General features: G+C 28.1%; 1 protein-coding gene across 1 annotated transcript in view; it reads right to left on the bottom strand.

Moving 5' to 3' along the window:
• Nucleotides 1–19795, bottom strand: part of LOC117167082 (disintegrin and metalloproteinase domain-containing protein 10) — a 418983-nt gene that overhangs the window by 40703 nt on the left and 358485 nt on the right. The window contains exons 9-11 of the mRNA XM_033351703.1: nt 13973–14097; nt 7210–7338; nt 5428–5596 (exon numbers count right to left, since the gene is read on the bottom strand). Coding sequence (XP_033207594.1) covers nt 5428–5596; nt 7210–7338; nt 13973–14097 — 423 coding nt within the window. The remainder of the gene's footprint in view (nt 1–5427; nt 5597–7209; nt 7339–13972; nt 14098–19795) is intronic.

Here is a 19795-nt window from a genome sequence, read left to right as displayed (position 1 = left end):
TTATTTTTATTATTTTCTGTTTTGTAGATATTTCTCAAGAGATGCAATAAGGCAAACGAATTACTATCTAGTTGCTCTGTTTTATAATCCAGGGTTTTAAAACATGTATCTATAGATTGCTGTCCCAGATTTTAAATTTAAAACAATAAACGGTATCATACATTTTTCTCAGTGTTGTATCTGGTTCCAAATAAACAAATATTTCATTATTTAGACAGTAAACATAAAGCTCAAGTTCTAAACATCATTTGTAGTTTAATCCAGAAGAACGAGTTTCCAACGATGCAAATAAATTTATGACCAAAAAAGATAACTTTTTAACGAAATAGTTTAATTTTTAACAAAATAATTTAACTTGTAACAAAACAATTTCATTTTCAACAAAATAGTTGAATTTTTGACCAAATTATTGAATTTTTTCACCCACAACGATGAATTTTAAATAAAAAGATTAAACTTCAACCAAAAATATTTGCATTTTTAATCGAATAATTCACTTTTTTAAAGGAAATCTGAATTTGCAAAAAAAAAATAAAATAAATCTAAAATCTGAATCAGGAATTTTTTACTTAAATTCAATTTTATACGAAAAAATATAACTTTTAACAAAACAATTAAAATTACAACAAAATAGTTCAATTTGTAACCAGCTACTGGCATTTTCTACTTACAAAGACACATTTTAAAGCAAATAGTCGAATTTTCAAACAAATAATATTACAGTTGAACGACAAACAGTTTAATTTTCAACCGAAGAGTTGAATTTCCAGAGATAAAAACGATTTTTCAGCTTAAAAAAATGAACTCTCTACCAAAAAGACGAATTTTTAATTAAAAAGAATATTTTTCTATCAAAAAGAACGAATTTTCAAGGGAAAAAAATTAATTAAAAAAAAAGATTGCATTTTCAAAATGAAAAAAAAAAATTTCAAGTAGAAATGGCAACGTTGAGTTTTGAGTAACAAAAAGATTCTCAACCAAAAAAAAAAACAATTTCTAACAAATGTTTTCATTCAAATAATCATAGTTTCTATCTTCAAAAATTATAAATTAAAAAGTTCAAATTTCAATCAAAACAGATTAAAAGACGAATTTTCACCGAAGAAGTTGAATTTTTGTCCAAAAAATACGATTTTTCAATCACATACAGGAATTTAAAAAAAATCAAATTTTCGATTAAAAAAGATACATTTTTAATCAAAAGAGGAAAAGTTAAATTTTCATTTAAAAAATGCATATCAAAAACACGATTTTTTAATAAAATAGTTTAATTTTAAATAAAGAAGACTTTTACCCAATTAGTTACATTTTTAATTTAAAAATCTCAATATTCAACCTACGAAATAAATTTTCAGTTAAAGACATTAATTTTAAATGTAAAAAAAAAATTTTCAAGCGAAGAGTCGAACTTTCAACTAAAGGATGGATCCTCAACAAAAAATATGTTTTAAACAAAGTGATTCAATCTGATCTAATAAATTAAAATTTTAAACAACAAAATTAATTCTGAGAAAAACGAAATAGCAGATTTTTCAACGAAAAAAACATTTTAATTTTAAATAAAAAATAGTAAATATTAAACCAAAATAGCCGAATTTTATAAAAAAAAAGTTGGATTCTCAACCAAACAAGACTAATTCTAAATCAAAGCATGCATATTCACCCAGTAAAGATGAAATGTTCACCAAAAGGGATGAATTTTTTAAACGAAAAATACGAGTTTTTAAAAAAATAGTTGAAGTCCCAACCAAAAAAGATTTTACTTTAATTTTCGACGCCAAATTTGGAACCAAATAATAAAATTGTTAACTAAAAATTTAACAGCCAGGAAAAAGCAACTGAAAAAATAGAAATACATGGCGAGTAAATTACCAACAAGAGTATTATAGATGAAGTCGAATCTTTTATACATTTTTTAAAATTTTAAAATCTTTACAATATTTTATAAAGTGTTCTCATTTAAGAGCAACGCATTAAAGCAAGATTTATTTTGTGAAGTACTCTGTAATTTTAGTGTTTCGCCATCTGTTTAAACTTGAATAGAGTTTTGGTATAGTGAAAAAGGGTTCTCTCAAGGTCGGTTTTGCTGAAACGAGCAGCCTTTATTTACTATCGCATGACGAAAATTAACTTTGGTGAGCTGAGGGTAGTCCAGTATTTTAGCTAGAAAAGGTTGATAAATAAAAAAAAGAACGAACGAAAATACCAGTCGAAATAGTATTAAACAAAAACGTAAATGAATTACAGATTATAAAAAATGAAATAAGATAAATGAATTAAATTATTTTTATATAATTAAAGTTGTTTTATCAAAGAAAATTTCTTAATATTTTCCCTTTTGCGTCTTGAAACATAATAAATTCTCATTCCATAAAAGATTTGACAACAGATTTCAAACATAAACATGAAACAATCTTCTTCATTCGTTTTAGCATTGTAGTGAAATATATCCTTCAGTCATTTATCTTCTTTTTCAGTAAAGAAAAACCTCGCTCACATTATCGCTTATCGATCAGTCAAAGAGATGAAGCATCATTTAGCGATTTTCACCGTTGTGAAATTTCACAAATAAACATTTTTCATCAAATATCATTTCAGTTACAAAAAGTACATAAGAAAATTCATCTTTAAAATTCTTGTTTGCTACGAAACGAGAAGAAACATAATCATTGATTAGAAATTTTTTTTTTTGGGAAATAATGGGTGCGAATTGATTAATTTCTCGATGGGGCTGATGCTACGAAACCATAAAATACCCTTTCTTTATTGGCGCAAATAAAATTTCCATACACACTACAGTAGGTAAAGAAACATAAAAAACTGGGAAGACATTTCTTTGAATTTCAGAAAATTCTTTCAGCTCCATAAAATATTTTAGCATAAAATATACGTGCCATAAAAAAGAATCAGTGGTGAATGAGTAAATAGTTATTAGAAAAATTATGACTGATTGATGTACCCCTAGTCTATGATAAATTATTGAGCCATAAATATGTTTCAGCTTCAGTAATCATCTGTATACTGCCTTATCTTTTTAAGGTAGTAATATATCATATTTGAAGACAAATAATTACATTTCTGCTAAAAGTTTTGATGTACCATAAATACTCTAATCTACATTTGGTTCAAACTGATAGTTTTCCATGACCAAAGAAGCAAGATGACGTTTTTTTATATTTTAAGTTTGCGCAAACATGTTAATAAAACATGAGGAAACTTTCTCAAGCATTAAACCTTTGAAAAAGAAATTTGTTCATTTATAGATTCTATATTATAAATTTTATTAAAAAAATAACTTAACAAAATTTTGTAGAGAATTTTTTTTTAAAGACCTATAATTAAATGTTATATGCTCAAAACCAAAATTGTTAGAACGAATTCAAGCACAGGATGCATTGTGCATTAGATTTCCATAATTCCTTCTAAACTGACCATGCCTCTAATTCATTCCAAAAGTAATCTTAAATAACACAGCCCCGCAAAATTAGATTAGACCACCATGTCTATACGTTTCTGGGATCGCTGAATCCGAATCCGCGGTCTGTTTGACCTTATTACGTCAGGATCAAGGTCCTAATTTATAGTTCAAAAGCTATAAATGAAAAAATGTCATAGATATAATTCTTCAATTTGAAAAGCATCATATAAAGTTGTTATAGAAATTTTTTTCTTATGACTTTATTTAACTAAATAAATGAATGCCTGTCTACTTAATTCATTTTTGTAATATCGTGAAACACTTGATAGACTTTAGTCAGTTCATTCATGTTTCATTATCGATAAGTCTGTGTCTTGCGACCGCCATCTTTGGCGCCATTTTTTATAATTCTGCAAACTTTATATTTAGCAACCATTTTATTCCTTTTTAGGAGATTTTTCCGGGATAATCTGCTCACCTAATGAGGAAGGAACAGTTGCTTCGGAAAATTTTAATACAGAGCGACACAGAAAATGATGCCGCTGCGAAATACTTTTTATGTATTCACAATGGATTTATTTATTTGCGCTTATTTTATGAGTATTCTGCTTTCTCATAGGTATCAAATAATTTTGCTTCATTACATAGGGAGGTTTTTCTCTAACAAAATAAGAAAAATTGGATACTTTCAATATATTTCAAGCTGATTTTTTTGCCTTACTGAAAATCTTATTTTCAGAGAATCTGAGAGCCCACCAAAATGTGAATCGATGTGCTCTTTTACAATGCAAAACTTTTTAACTTATAGTAGTGTTATATTTTTAATTAAAACAAAAGTTTTCGCAATGTTTTCTTTTAACTTTCAAGTCGCTATTGATTAATCAAGAATAGCCATGCAAAGTTCGTCAATAGATTAATTCACACGCCTCGAAGACGCCAACAATTCCATAAAATACAATACTGTTATATTCCCAATGTAGAAGAAATACCCTTATAAAGGAGGCAAATAATATGGTTAAAATCTTGAAAACTATGTTAGTAGTTTGTGATACATTATAGTAGGTCCTCAGAGGTTCTTCAATTTGGCAATCGAAGTGTCTCGAGGACGTGAACAGATTAAATCATATAATTACTGTTGTATTCCCATTATTAAAAAATGTTTCCTCATACTATGACGATTAAAAATACATTTTTTTGAATTTATAAATTAGCATTTCTACTTTATAAGAGTTCATAGAAAATATGTGAATAAATTATGCGCCGTTTCTCGAAGACGCAAAAAAACATTTCAGATACAGTATTGAAGTATTGCTAACATGAGACAAAGTTTTTCTTATATAAACAAAATGCACAAGTTCTTCTTAAACTTGGTAAATCGGTATAACTATTGTTATATTTTAAATATAAAAAAATTTTGCTCATATAAACAGAATACGGCCATTTTTTTCAACTTCATCATTACGGAATGATAGGTCACCAAAATTTCAACAATAATTCGATCGATGCGTCTCGAACACGCGAAAAAATGTGCTGAATATCCTATTGTTGTATTTTGAACAACGAAAAAAGTTTTTCTCACGTAAACAAGGTAATTTTTAAAAATTCTCAAACACAAAAAAACAACTTCTAAATGGCCGACCTAGTTCAAAATCCCATCGGACTAGATAATAATCGGGTTTACAATTTTACCAAAATTTCATCATCACACCTCTGTTAATTTTCGAGAGGTACTCAACTTCCGTTATAAGGGAATTGCGCCATATTAGAAAATGGTTCACACAGCCCTGACTGTATACGTTGAGATTCTTTCGATTTAGGATCAAGGCAAATACAAGCCATCCCCGAAACTGTTCTTATATCGGTTAATCTTACAAATCTGTACTTTCGAGATCCTAGGGTCAAATTATATCGAAATATGTCACAAAAGTAGATTTGAAAACGTAGATCTTCAAAAAATAATTAATAAAAATAATAAAATGTTAATGATAAAAATTTATATAAGCACTTACCAGTGAAACATCCTGTTTTCGTACGGGCTTTTGCGTTAAGGACAGGGTTAATAGCATTCAGACTGCAAGGACTGAAACGATTATTGTTCCGCTTGTCGCCGCTGGTTGCACGAGCAAACATTATAAAATTGCCGTCCTCACCACCAGGCGAACATTGCTCAGGATCGTGCTGAAAAGTAATTAGAAAGGTAATGTGCTATTTAATGTCAGCAATTTTTCGCACATTTTTTTTATTCACAGCAAAATAAAGTTGTTGTTATACCTCGCATGTTATTTCAAACCAAAATGACAAATTTTCGTAAAAACTGTTTAATTTTTAGCTGCAAAAGTTAAACTTTCAATAAAAAAGATCCTTTTCAGCCAAGAAAGATGAATTTCCAACCAAGAAATATGACTTTTTTTAATATCATAAGTATAAGAGATGAATTTTTACCGAAAAAGAGTGGTTTTCTGTAGAAGAATAATTTCCAACAAAATACACGGACCTTTAACAAAATTGTTGAATCTTCAATCAAAGCAGATTAGTTTTTGACAAAGCTGGTGCATTTTTAACCAAAAAGGATGAAATTTGAAACTAGAAGATTAATTTTCTACCACAAAGGACACATTTTCAACAAAACAGTTGAATTTTTTGCAAAATTTATGAATTTCTAACCAAATAGTTGAATTTCAATTCAATATGGGATAAAAATACCAACAAAAAATAAAACAGTTAAATTTTAACTTTAAAAAATGACTTTTTAAGGAAAGAAAACAATTTATCAACCAGTTTAAAACAACGAAAAAGGGCAATTTCAAACATAACAGTTAAATTTACAGAGGTTTACAGCTAAACAGTCAAATTTTCCAGAAAACAGTTGACTGTTAAAAGAAAAGAACAATTTTCAACGAAATAGTTTTATTTTCAACTGAAAAACATAAATTTTCAACCAAAAATGCAATCCTTAAATTAAAAATTTTAAAGAACAATTTTTAACAACAAAAAATTATTCTGAACCTTTTTTGAACCAGATACATTAATTGATTTTCAATCAGAAAAAAATCAATTTCCAATTTAAAATGGCGATTTTCAGTCAAAAACGGAATAGTTAAATTTTTAGATAGGAACCTTAATTCTCACCCAAACAGAAAACTGATTTTCAGACAAATAGTTACATTTTCAACCAAATTGATGAATTTTCAACTAAAATGGCGCATCTTCAACAAGGAAAAATGAATTGTCAAAAAAAAGATTTCAAAACTCAACCACATAGTTGAATTTTCAACTAAACAGTTCATTTTTTAAATAAGAAGATTAATTTTCTATCAAAAAGAGATGATAGATAAACAAAATACTTGATTTTTCAACTAAAAATAAAGAACTTTCAAACAAATAGTTAATTTTTTGACTCAATAAGACGAATTATCAACAAAGAAAGGAAAAGTCAAATTTTTCAATTAAGAAATTACTTTTCATCTGAAAATTGAACGAATTTTCAACCAAATATATTTGCTATATATTTTTACTATTTTTACAGTTTTTATCTTAAACATTTTTAAGGCAGGACTTGGAATCATCCGATTGAGTTCTTCTAGGGATCAAATTTTATTATTTCACTTATATTTTGATAAAATCAAAATGCGTTTTCACTTCGAAAAAAACTTTTATCCAACACCATAATAACCCTTATAAGATTGCATTATAAATGAGCTTGCAACACAAAATACTTTTTTATTATTTATTTTGCAGCTGGTAGTCCATTAGCAGACTGTTCATTAGAAAAAAATGCTGAGGAAACTTACCGGCGAGCCAAAGTTGTGACCAATCTCGTGCGCTAAAGTCACGTGAGAAACTGCAGGAGGGACGTGCTTCCCATAATTCAGTAATGTCACTATACCAGTATTCAAGGATTTCATACTGCCACGATAATGCTGCAACAAGGAGTTAAAGATGTGAAATTTTCAAGAAAACATTTTATCTGTGGGAGGGGAGAAAGCAAAATGGTACCTATCCAGTTTTCCATCTCATATACTGAGCACTGCTTATTTTTAAAAAGAATCACGCAAACATAGCTAGGAGTTTTTCGAACCTATTAAATATGTACAATCCATACTTTCTGATATACCAGAATTGAGTTTACCTTTAAGTAAACATTTTATTTGTTCATTTCTTTGTTATAGAGTGGAAAAACCAAATGTTACTTTGGGAGATAAGATTAATTAAGCAAAAATTTTTCGAGGAAAAGGGTCCGGAAAATCTTACGAATTTATAATAAGAGGGCTTCGATGGGAGGGGGGGGGGGGGGGGGGGGGGGGGGGGGGGGGGGGGGGGGGGGGGGGGGAGTCAAATAATTTATTACATAAGTTTCCTTTTGCTTGTTTTTTTTTATTATGCCAATTAACACCTGTTTTGACAGTAGAAAGTAATTATTTTTTTGTAAACATTTTAACAATACTTGTTTTATTTCTTTTTTATTATGTAATATGTCATATTACATGCGTTAAATGAATATAAAGTCGAGGAGTTAAACTATTCTTTAAACCTTTCTTGAATTCTTGTAGAATCCCTGGAAGTCTTTGCAATTCTTTGAAACTTCTGTGAATTCTTTTTTTAAATCTTGAAAATCCCTTAAAATTTTGGAATTCATGTAAAAATTCTGTGAAATCCTTTAAATTCCATGGTAGTCTCACATAATCTCTTGAAATCCCTTTAAAATGATTAGGCCTTAGAAATCCCTTAAAATATATTAAAATTGATTAAAATCTTTTACAAGCCATTAAAACTGCTCGAAATTCGTTAAATGCTTTACATCAGAAATCTTTTTAAATTCCTTTACATCATTGCAAATCTTACAAAAAACGTACTTTAAATACTTAAAATCTGTTTGAATTCCTTGAAATTCTGAAAACCTCTTTACGTCTCTTAAAAACCGTTAAAATGCTTTTAAATCTTTGCAAATCTTTTGAAAACCCTTTAAATCACTTCAAATCTTCAAAATTGCACTAAAATCCTTCGATATCTTTTAAAATATGTAAAATTCTTTGGTATCACATGTAGTCTTTTTAAATCCTTTGAAATCTTTTGAAATCTTTGAAAAATCCTTTAAATCACTTCAAATCTTCAAAATTGCACTAAAATCCCTTGGAATCCTTTAAAATTGGTTAAATTCTTTGGTATCACGTGAAATCTTCTAAAATACTTTGAAATTTCTTCAAATCTCTTAAAACGCTTTCAAAACTGTGAAACTCCTTGAAATCTCTGCAAATCTTCCAAATCTGCGAAAATCCAAATCCCTCAAAATCTATAAAAGAAGTAGTTAAAATCCTTGAAATTCATTAAAATATTTCGATATCTTACGGGATCCCCAATTGAAAGCACTTTAAAATTCTTTGGAATCTTTAGATATCCTTGAAATTATGGAAAGTTCTTTATATCTTTTAAGATCCCTTAAAATCCTTTGAAATTTTTTTTATTTTTTTGAATGCCTTCAACATTTTTAAAATCTGATTAAAATGACCTGAAATTCTTCATAATTCGTGCTAATACTTCAGTATTACATGGAATACATTAAAATCCTTTAAGATCTCTTAAAATTCCTATCAATTCTTTAAAATCCTTGCAAATACTTTATTATCTTAAAAATTAGATAAAATCTTCGAAATGCAGTGCAACATTTTGAGATCTTATGAGACCCAATAACATTTTTGAAATCACTTTAAAATTCATTGAAATCTTTAAACTAGATAGATATCATTCCGAATCTATTGGAATCCCTTATAACCTATTCAATTTCATTAAAATCTATTGAACTCCCCCGAAATTCCATGAATTCTTTATAATATTCAGAAATTATTTGAAATTCTATTCAATTTTCTTTAAATCTTGCAGAATACGTGAATAGACTATGGAATCTTTTAAAACATATTAAAATCCGTTGAAATCCGGTAAGATAATTAAAACCACTTTATATCCCTTAAAATCGCTTTAAATCCTTTGAGATCTTTGCAAATCCCTTCACATTTTCGCAATCTTATTGAAGTGCCTGACATTCTTCGAAATTCGTGATAATACTTCAGGATTATATCAAATTCTTTAAAATCCTTTGAAGCTTCTTAAAATCCCTCAAAGCCACTTTTTTATTTTCTCGTATAAACATTTTTATAAATAAATTTATTTTTAAGATTGGTGTGTTTCTCTTAAATTATTTATTTTATTAATGCGTGAATAAGATAATTATCTTCAAAGTCTTTTTTAATCTTGATGCTTTTTCAGCATTAAATAATGATTATTATTTATAACAGCAGTTAAATGGCATTCCATTTATAGTAAATATTATTAAAGACATTATTTATAAAAATAACAATTTTAATTCTTGTAATAAACAATTAAAAAAAAGATCAATTTTGACATGTGGAAATAATTATTTTTCTCTTCTTTAATAAGGACACCCTAATATCGTTCTCATTTCAGCCAAGTGTAAAATAACAATAATTAGTAATTACTCGTATTGCAAAGAATTTCAGAAATAAACATATCATACAAATGAGCTGCCGGATTGAATAAGGGCAGGTAAACTTATTTTCCCGAGAGTAGGAAGACCCCTGGAGGCTTTCAAAACCATTTTTAAATAAAATTTCAAAAATTTAGTTCGAAATGTTCTCCGCCTGATAGAGCAAAGGTAATTCAAAAATTCATTTTAAAAAAATTGTTGTAAATTTGTTTCTCATGCGTGACGCTTATCGGGCTTCTCTAAATTCCAGTGTTTCGTTTATCGAGCAAATTTTGAGCAACAAAAAACTTCCAGTGAGAAAGTTGTTAACAGCAGTACTCAGAAGTTTTCTGGAAAATTTTAGCCCAATCGAATTGATATTCAAGAAATTAGTAATGTCTTAATTTGATAGCGGCTAGGCGACTCGTACGCGAGTTGTAGCGAGAGTTTCAGATCCAATTCATAATACAGTTCCCCGGCACCAAAAATAAAAAATGATCAAGTGATGAGGTAATATCAAAGTATTATGCATAAATAAGTAATAGCGCTTAGTGTAAAATAATCTATTCGTTTAATGGTATGTACAATAAAAAGGTTCTATTTTTGAGATATACTGCACAAAAGTAAAACAAAACGTTAACATCTAATAGTTGAGATTCCACGGACTCGTAATTTCGCAAATTTTCCAATGCTTCAAATTCGCGGAATTTAAAAAGTGAAAAATCGAGAGAGTACATTTGTTTTTCATTCCTGTTGTAACAGAGCGTTCGTATTTCTAGGCATATAATTAATATTTCTTGACATAATATTAAATGAATAAATTAGTTAATATTTATGCACTATTATTCATTTATGCATACTAATTTGATACTACCTGCAGACTATCTGATTACTTGATTAGTTTTTATTTTTGGCGCCGGAAAACTGTATTATAAAAGCGGATCTGAGATTCTCGCTACAGCACGCGCGCGAGTCGCCTAGTCGCTATCGACTTGCGACGTCAATAATTTCTTGAATACCAATTCGACTAGGTTAAAATTTGCGACAAAACTTCTTTGTACTGTTGTTAACAACTTTCTCGTTGGAAGTTTTTTTCTGTTCAAAATTCGCGCGATAAACGAAACGCTCGAAGTTAGAGAAGTCCGATAAGCGCTACGCATCAGAAAAAAATTAACAACAATTTTTTTAAACACATTTTTGAATTCGTTTTGCCCAAATGTGCTATCATCATGGGCGTCAATCATAAAAGTAAATTTCATATCACGTAATAATATAACAAATATTTTTTAAAGAATACGGAAAAAAATTATTATAGCGCAAGTATAAATTTCCTTTTAAAATGAACATATGGATATAATTATGAATAAAATTTGAATAACTTGTTCTATAGTAGCTCTATAGACAGTCAGTACACGTACATATCATGCATAATGTTTCCAACTCAGGGAGTAAAAGTCTGAGGTGATTGAGGATTTTCACTCCCTATTTGTTCCCTTCAGAAGTTCTAGACTGCGAGAAATAGGGATATATTTTCTGATATTAATGGATCGGAATAATAACCGACTCAATGTGTAAATCTACGATTTGACATCCAAAGCACGCGTGTTATAAGCATTTTATATACTCGTAGCAGTATTGACAAGGATCTTTGAGGTGACCTACGTTTGAAAAAAAGAAAACAATTTTTGCGAACTGAAAAAGGTGAACATTTTCTTCCGTTGCCTTTTTTAGACCACTATTTTTAATAAAAAGAGAAAAAAATGAAATTTTTGGAATACAATTATTATTTTAAACATTAGCGATTGGAAAATTTAAACTTTGCTAGCTTCGGTTCTTTTAATCTGAAAGTACTTATACTCTCGAATTTTCTACTGAAATGTAAATTAGAAATTAAATTACTCAAATTTAAAGTATTTATTTTATTTAACAGTTTTAATTAAATCTGTTTAAATATTTAGAATAAAAATAAAAATAAAAAATACAATGTTTGAATTTTAAAATCGTGATGTATAACTTGAAAATTAATTATTTCTAAAGACTCAGTTTGAAGATCCTAATTTCAGAATGCTACAATTTTTAAACGTACTTTCGAATTGTTTAATTTTTACCACAACAAGTTTTAATTCATTAATTCATAAGTTGCTCATTAGAAAGCATATCCTTTTTAACTTTTTTTGAATAATTAAACTATAAGACGTTTCTTATTGTAAAAATATATCCAATCACTTTGAATGCTACTTAATTATACATGATATCATACTTGTTAATGATATGTAAATCGATAAGGGCCGATCGGACTCAAACCAGTTCAAATTTAATGATAGCTTATGAAGAAAAAAATTATGTCTTTTTTTTAATTAAGAGCTCTTTTTTTTGTTTTATTGCAAAGAAAGCATAAATTTCAAACAACGAAAAATTAGAACAATAATTTTTCAAAAAGATTTTGGAACTAGGCATTGAAAATGGAGTTATTGGTTATTTTAAAATATTGAAAAATATTGACATTTTTGGGACGATTGATAATTCCCGAATGATAAAATTCCCGAATAATCAAATTCTCGAAAAATGAATTCCCGGATAATAACTTTTCCGAATTAGAAAATTTAAAAATAATATTTTTGAGCAGTTTATAATATTACCAAATTTGAAAATTTGAATATCCCGAATAATAAAATTCCCTACAGGAAACTACCGAATTAGGAAATATCCAGACTAGAAATTTCGCTAATTCAAATTAAATATTTTTATAAAAAGAAATTATTTTTAATTCAAACAATAATTTTAGAATCTTTAAGCATTGAAAATAATTTTCTTTTTATAAAAATATTGGATGATTGTATTTTTAATGAATAAATAATATTTATAAAAAATAATTTAATTGTTTGAACTCGGGAATTTTTTAGTTCGGATATTTCATAATTTGGCAACTTTCTTTTGGAAATTTGATTATTTGGGAATTTTAAAATTCGCCAATATTATAAACTGTTATATTCCATTATTCAGTAATTTTACAGTGTAGGAGATTTTATTTTCGGGGGTTTTCCATTTAAAAAAATTCGAATTGAAAGACTTGCACTTTGCAATTTAAAAAAATAGAGTTATGGAGATCTTATTTTGTGTTATTTTTTCTTTTTAATTTTTAATGTTAATATCTTACAGTTGTCCGATCTTAGTAAAGATTTGATCCATTAAATTATTAAAATTTTTAAATATGTGATTGGTAGATCTATACTATTGAAATTGACTTACATAACAAATTTTTTTGAGGATTTAAATGTAAGAAAAGTTTTAATGTCACAATTCTTCTTAATTATATTTTTTTGAGTTTAAAATGAAGTTTGCATTCGTTTAATTTTTAGCGTTCCTCAATAGACATTTTTACATTTTTAATGTTTCCATTTAAAAAAACGTCAGTTTAAATGGTCTAATTTTCGAAATTCTAGCATAAATTATTGAATTTTGAATTTTTTTAAATTGACTAAATATATCAATTTCGAGAGCTTCTGATTTCAATTATTTCCATTTCAAATACTCTCGAATGTTAAATTGTTCAAGTATAAACGATATTATTTGAAAATGATGAAAGTTCAACATGGAATAAAGTAATGATAGAACTTGTTGCAGGAAATTTTTTAGAGGGATAAAATTTCATTCAGACAACTTTTCGTTTTTCTAAACACATGTTTTGTAATTGAAAAACAAAAGAAAGTTTAACCGATATTTGGTTAAAAATTTTCCTGTAAAGTTTATTTTTGTTGTAGGGAATCTTTCATCGGAAATCGATGCAAAGTTTATCTTCTGTTTTTTCTGCGAGCTTCTGCTCATCCCATTCAAAATATTTTTCACAATTTTACCTCATTTAAAATCGTTATATTAGGAGCGTTTTCAATTTAAAATTATAAGAAAATAAAAGTTCAGGTACGTGATCGGCTGCTTCGTAATCGTGGATTTCGAACGAGTTTCAGTTAATTATAAAACTGAATTAAATGCTACAGCTTAAATTTTGTCTCGCTAAATGCAAAAAAAAAAACATTTTTTAATATTTTATTTAAAGGATTTTTTCAATTTTGACTTACCCCATTCTTTTCGCAAACGCCCCCTGCATTTTTAAGGTCGCCAGTCCAAGCCAGACCCAATGTACCCATCTCGAAGTCTCTGTACGTGAACATGTAAGCCAAGCAGAAGGCATCGTAATCTTCCTCTGAAAAAAAGAGAATTTATTCAATAGTTGACGTATTTTAGAATAACATACTGGAATTAAATTCAGACAAAAGAAATTCATTTTAATATTTTACATACTAAAGAAGCTTATACCGCTATTAAAACATAATTAATTAGCCTGTTATTCAATATACAATTGTACATCAATACTTAGCAGTTTAAATTAATAATGGCGAATATGGTCTGAGATTAATCAAATTAAATATCACTTGAAACCGCGTAGAAGTATTGTCCAACCGGGAAAATCTATCGATAAAAAATATGGCCGAAACAAAGATAAACAAGAAAGATAAACAAGATAAACAAAAAAAACTTAGAAAATTTTCCAATAAAAAATCGATGTTTTGTAAAACACAACTAACGATTATTCAGCCGTTTGTTAATAAAAATGCTTGAAATTTGTATGGTGTATGGTGCTCAGTTAATATCAGATATGTTTTTTATCTGAAGCTGAATTAAAAACGTTGTAAAAAATTGAAAACTACACTTATCTGACTTTAGATTTCAGTTGTCAATTGATAAACCCTCAACAATTAACTCTTCATAAAATCCATGTATTTACTCATAAACATAGTTTTCCGATACTTTTTATTGATACAATGATGTATTTTAAAATAAATTCAAAAAAATTTGAAAACGATCTACGCTTACAGCATAAAACTGCTACATTTACAAATAAAATCCGCTGTTTGTAACTTGTTTACTAATTATTTTAATTTGAATTAAGATCTTTATGGTGGCGAAATATTTCATCGTTCTTAAAAACATTTATTTGGAAATTTCTACTTTTATAAATGCATTAAACTTAAATAAATTAAATAAAAAATAATTATTAATCGCCGTAAATTCTATAATAGTGTGGGTCTGATTATTTGAACTTTGAGTGTACACTGGATATTAAAATGTTGAATATTTCAAAAATTTTAAAACAGTTAAAAAGATTTCAGAAAAGATCTTTGGGTTTTGAAAAATTAAGAAAATTATTTACGTTTTCGAAGTATTTTGAAATGTTTCAAGAGATTTCTAAATATTCTAAGTGATTTCAATGGATTTCAAAATATTTCAGAGAATTTCGAGGCATTTTAGATCAAATTTAGAGACTAAAGGTATTTAGCAAATTGAAAGTGTTTTAAATGGGTTCCAAAATATTTCACAGGGTATTTAAAATATTTTAAAGAATTTTAAGTGGTTTCATAACATTTCAAGACATTTCTAGAGAACTCAAAGTATTTTAAAAGATTTTAAGAATTGTAGAATTATTTCAAAGAATCCTAAAGATTTTACGAAATTTCCGAAAGATTTCAGAGAATATAACTACGTTTTGAAAAGCTTTAGAAAACTTCAAAGTTTCCGAAGTATTTCGAAATTTTTTAAGGGATTTCTTATTTTTTCAAGTGATTTTAATACACTTTAGTAGACTTTAAGGACTTCACATAATATCCATAAATTTTAATCGATTTAGGAAGATTTCTAAGGATTTTAAAATATATTGAAAGACTTGAAGAATCTCAAACGTTTTTGATGGGTTTGAAAATATTTCAGAGCATATTACTAAACTTTTAAAGGTTTTGGTGAAATTAAAAAAATTTTGAGCATAATCAAAGTATTTTAAAAGATTTGAAGAATTTGAAAAGTATTAAAAAAATGTCAGGGGATTTCACAACACTTCCAGAAAGACTAAAAGTAACTTTAACACGTTTTAAGGGATTTCCTAGAATATTTTGAAAATTTATATCATGTTAAAGGGTTCTAAGTAATTTCACAGTATTTTTTAGTTTTTTCGAAAGATTCCAAGGATTTCAAGAGATTTCGGAAAAACCGAAAGTATTTCAGAAAATTTTAAGGGTCGCAAAAGCGATTTCTAACCATTTTAAGAAAATTCAACGAATTCCTACAGATTAAAAAATATGTCAAAAGTCACTAATGGGACTCTAAGGATTACAAAATAAAAAAATAATTGGATTTCACGGACTTTCCAAGTTTTTCCATTCTTTTTGACCAATTAAAAAAATATTAGAACTTTTTCAAAGTATTTAAAATTATTTTAATGTACTATTTTATCAGGTATCAGAGAAATGTATAGGGTCATATTAGTTTTTTGAAGATTCTAAGGAATTTTGAGAAATTTTTTATGGTTTTAAAGGTATCAAAAGATTTGAAGAGTTTCAAAGCACTCACTTGATAATACTGAGATAAAATTATAATCGTGCGCATAGTGCGCGTGTTTGTTAGCTAGCTCAGGTAAATTTGTATAAATTTAAGATTCAATCCTGAAATTCAGGTAATAAGGGTTGAAAAATTAGTTCACTTTTCCTCAAATCCAGGAAAATGTTACTGAATTTCATTAAAAACAATTTTAGGGTTTAACAGTTTTCAGTATTCTTTTTAAGATTTCGGTCTGGTGTCGGGTGTCGAGTGGAAGTTAGGGTAAGAAGAGGAGATGATTGGAAGTGTGAAAGGGTAGTGAAGCAAAATAGGGGGAGAGCTAGTAGGGTAATGCTGATGATTAGGAAGGGACAGAGAGTTTAATTTTGTAGCAAATCATATTTAAGGGTGGATTTTTCTTATATCTATTATTTTTTGGTACGTCAGGTAATTATTGTTCTAAAACTGAAATATTGCCACAGCAAACTCATTAATGAATAAAAACTTTTTACGTGATTAGCACTAGTCAACCTAATAAGAATGTTAGATGGAAGTATCTGAATAAGATAATTCAGCTGCTAATTCAGTGTGTAGCACAGTAACAAATAAACACGTAAACTGTTTCACGTGTTAGCATATTCAGCTTACGTGCAGTCACTATTAATGCTCTGTTGTCAGTAGCGTCACGGCGAAAGCCATCCCTAATTGGCTTTAGGGTATCGAAATAATTAAATTGCTCAGTTAAATTGTCTCTGTATGGCTGCTGCATAACGTGACGTAAACGATGATGCAACGATTCGTTGCGACTGAAGTAACCTGGGTGATAAATATAGCAAAAAGAGTGTCCGTTTTTATGCCGCGATTCAATTACTTTAATGCGCCGAAACTAATTAGACGCAGCTTTTTCGGGGAATCCGATATTTCAATCTGACAGTTTATTCGTACCTTGACTTCAGTTTGACATCTTATGGAATTCTCTTCCCACTTAAACCAACACTAAGTTGCTCACCTTGCATGGATATGTTTAACCTTCGCTTTTTAGATATTCATTTTTCATTTTAGATTTGAATTATTGAATTTAGAAAAATGGTAGGAACAATTTGAAAATTAGTTGCATTTCAGCACTTAGTTTCGAGACCCTAATTTAAAAATGCTTTACATTTTTAAACCAAGCTTGGAATTGTTTCACTTTCCACTTTGCAAGTTTCAATCAATTAACTTTTAATGTCTACAATCAGAAACAATTAAATTTTAAAAGATTTTAAAATAATTAAATCTCAAAGGTTCACAATACTTATTCTTCCATTTTGAACGGTGAAAATTCCAGTGATTTTATTTAGACACGAATCATATTCATTTAATTTTGAACGGGCCGTAGTAGAAATTTTTCAGTATCAATGTTCGCCATTTAATATTACTTTTTATTTTCAACCTTTCTTTTTGAATTAATCAAATTAAAGGTATATTACTGAATATTTTTTCATCTGAGAGGAAAAAAATGGTTAAATTTAATTACCTTAAATTTAAGATTATTCAAATTCCAAACTTCTCAAATTTAAATGATACAAATTTGAAAATTTTAACTAGAAATAATAGCATTTCAAATTCTTTTAATTTTAACTCGCCTAATTTTCAAAATTGTAATCTGAAAATAATCTATTTTTAACACTTTGAAATTATCTTTTTTTACGAAAATTTTGTGGCAAGAATGCGGAAATTTTATAATTGCAGAATTTTTCTGTATTGGGAATGTTGCAGTATCGGATATTTTATATTGTCGGCTATTTTTTTGAAGAATTTTCAATTTTTCTAATCAAAACTATTGAAAATTAAACCGTCGCATCGTATAAGGGGGTATAAAATTATTTTTGAGCTTTTTGTTGGTCCGTGACCCATTTTTTTTTGAAAAATTTAAATTTTAAGTTTTGTAACCTATATCATTATAGGAAATTTAATTGCGCATCTTTTTTCCTCTTGTAAAAACTTGTCCCTTTTGTAGTTTCAAAAATAGATGCAAAAAGCATGGTTTTTGAAAAACGACGATTTTCAGTGTTTTTTTTTTCAATTTAACTCGTTCTAAATCCGAGAGTTTTCACTATTTTGACTTCATACTTGAAACAATTATTTATTAGACTATTATGAAACTGTTAGTGATATCAAAATTAATATTTATTTGTATAAAAAAAAGTTAATAATTCTTTCTTAATAGTTTCATAAATATCGTTTGAATATTTTCAATTGCAAAGTCTATCGATGTCATTTTAAGCTAGTACAAACCTCCAGCGGATGAAATGTTCATAAGGGTCCAAATACGTTTTTTATCAAATTTTACGTACATGTTTTCCATCAATTACTTTTAAGGTGAAGGGTATGAATCAAGAACTGGAAAACGAGTAGAGCCCAAGTCTTTTATTCACATCCAGTCCTGTTGCAAAACCGGAAAATGTCACGAAAAAATAGGGATCAAAGAACAAGAAAATTTTTTCTGATTTTTGGGGGCTTAGCGACAACCACAAACAAAATATTTTTCTAAATACCTTAATGAAATGTCGAGATCCTTTGAGCGTAAAAAATACTATAAAACGTCGGCTAATAATATGGGATTATCAGTTTCCCAAAGATGATGAAAATATTGTGATATGTAAAAAGTTTCTGAGTGACGTGATTTTTGTAGGATATAAAAGATTAGATACTATACAAAGAAAAATTTTACTAAAACTGGATTTAGGTGATAACAGGGGAAAACATGATAGTAAAATTGTGAAACTAACAAATGATATTAAGGATTTAATTAAAATACATTGTGAGAGTTTACCACACCGCAAATCACATTACAAAAGAGAATCTACTTCCTTGAACTATTTAAAAAAAATCGGAATTAAATTTAAAGAAGCTATACGATTTATTCATCGATTTTTCTCAATCAGTTTTGAGTAGGAACACATTGCAGTAGAACAAACGAGTTATAATACATATTTTAATCGGAATTTGCCTTTCACGTTCAAACTGCCTCGTACAGATGTCTGTAATGATTGTTATGAAAGTGAGAATAAGTCTGTAGTGTCCCCGGAAATTATTGAGCACAAAAAGAATGCAAAGGAATATTTAACTTTAAAAAAGGAATTTTTATCCGAAAAAATGCTTTCAACGAGAATTTGATCCGTTAGCGAATTCAAAAATAATCCTTTTTTCAGACGCGGCTTCAGGACAAAATAGAAACTTCACTGTGCTTACCTTTTTAACAATGCTATCGATTAAACTTGATGTAGACATTTGGAACGTATTTCCGGTTCGCGGACATTCCTACTGTCAATGTGATAGAAATTTTGGAACTTCTGCTCAGAAAAAGAAAAAATCGGAGCGAATAGAAACTGCGCAGATATATATCGATCTCATTAGGAATGCACGCGATCCACCGTTTACTGTAATTCAATCGACAGAAGACCTGCTCCGAGATTTCGACTTATTATTTAAGGGTACCCTGCAAAACCCCAAGGGCTTGAAAATTAGTGAAGCGCGCGTTATTCATTATT

The sequence above is a fragment of the Belonocnema kinseyi genome, chromosome 2 (assembly GCF_010883055.1).
Source record: "Belonocnema kinseyi isolate 2016_QV_RU_SX_M_011 chromosome 2, B_treatae_v1, whole genome shotgun sequence".
Classification (NCBI taxonomy): domain Eukaryota; kingdom Metazoa; phylum Arthropoda; class Insecta; order Hymenoptera; family Cynipidae; genus Belonocnema; species Belonocnema kinseyi.
Note: the sequence above shows the minus strand (reverse complement) of the source record. Positions and strands in the feature narration are given on the sequence as shown.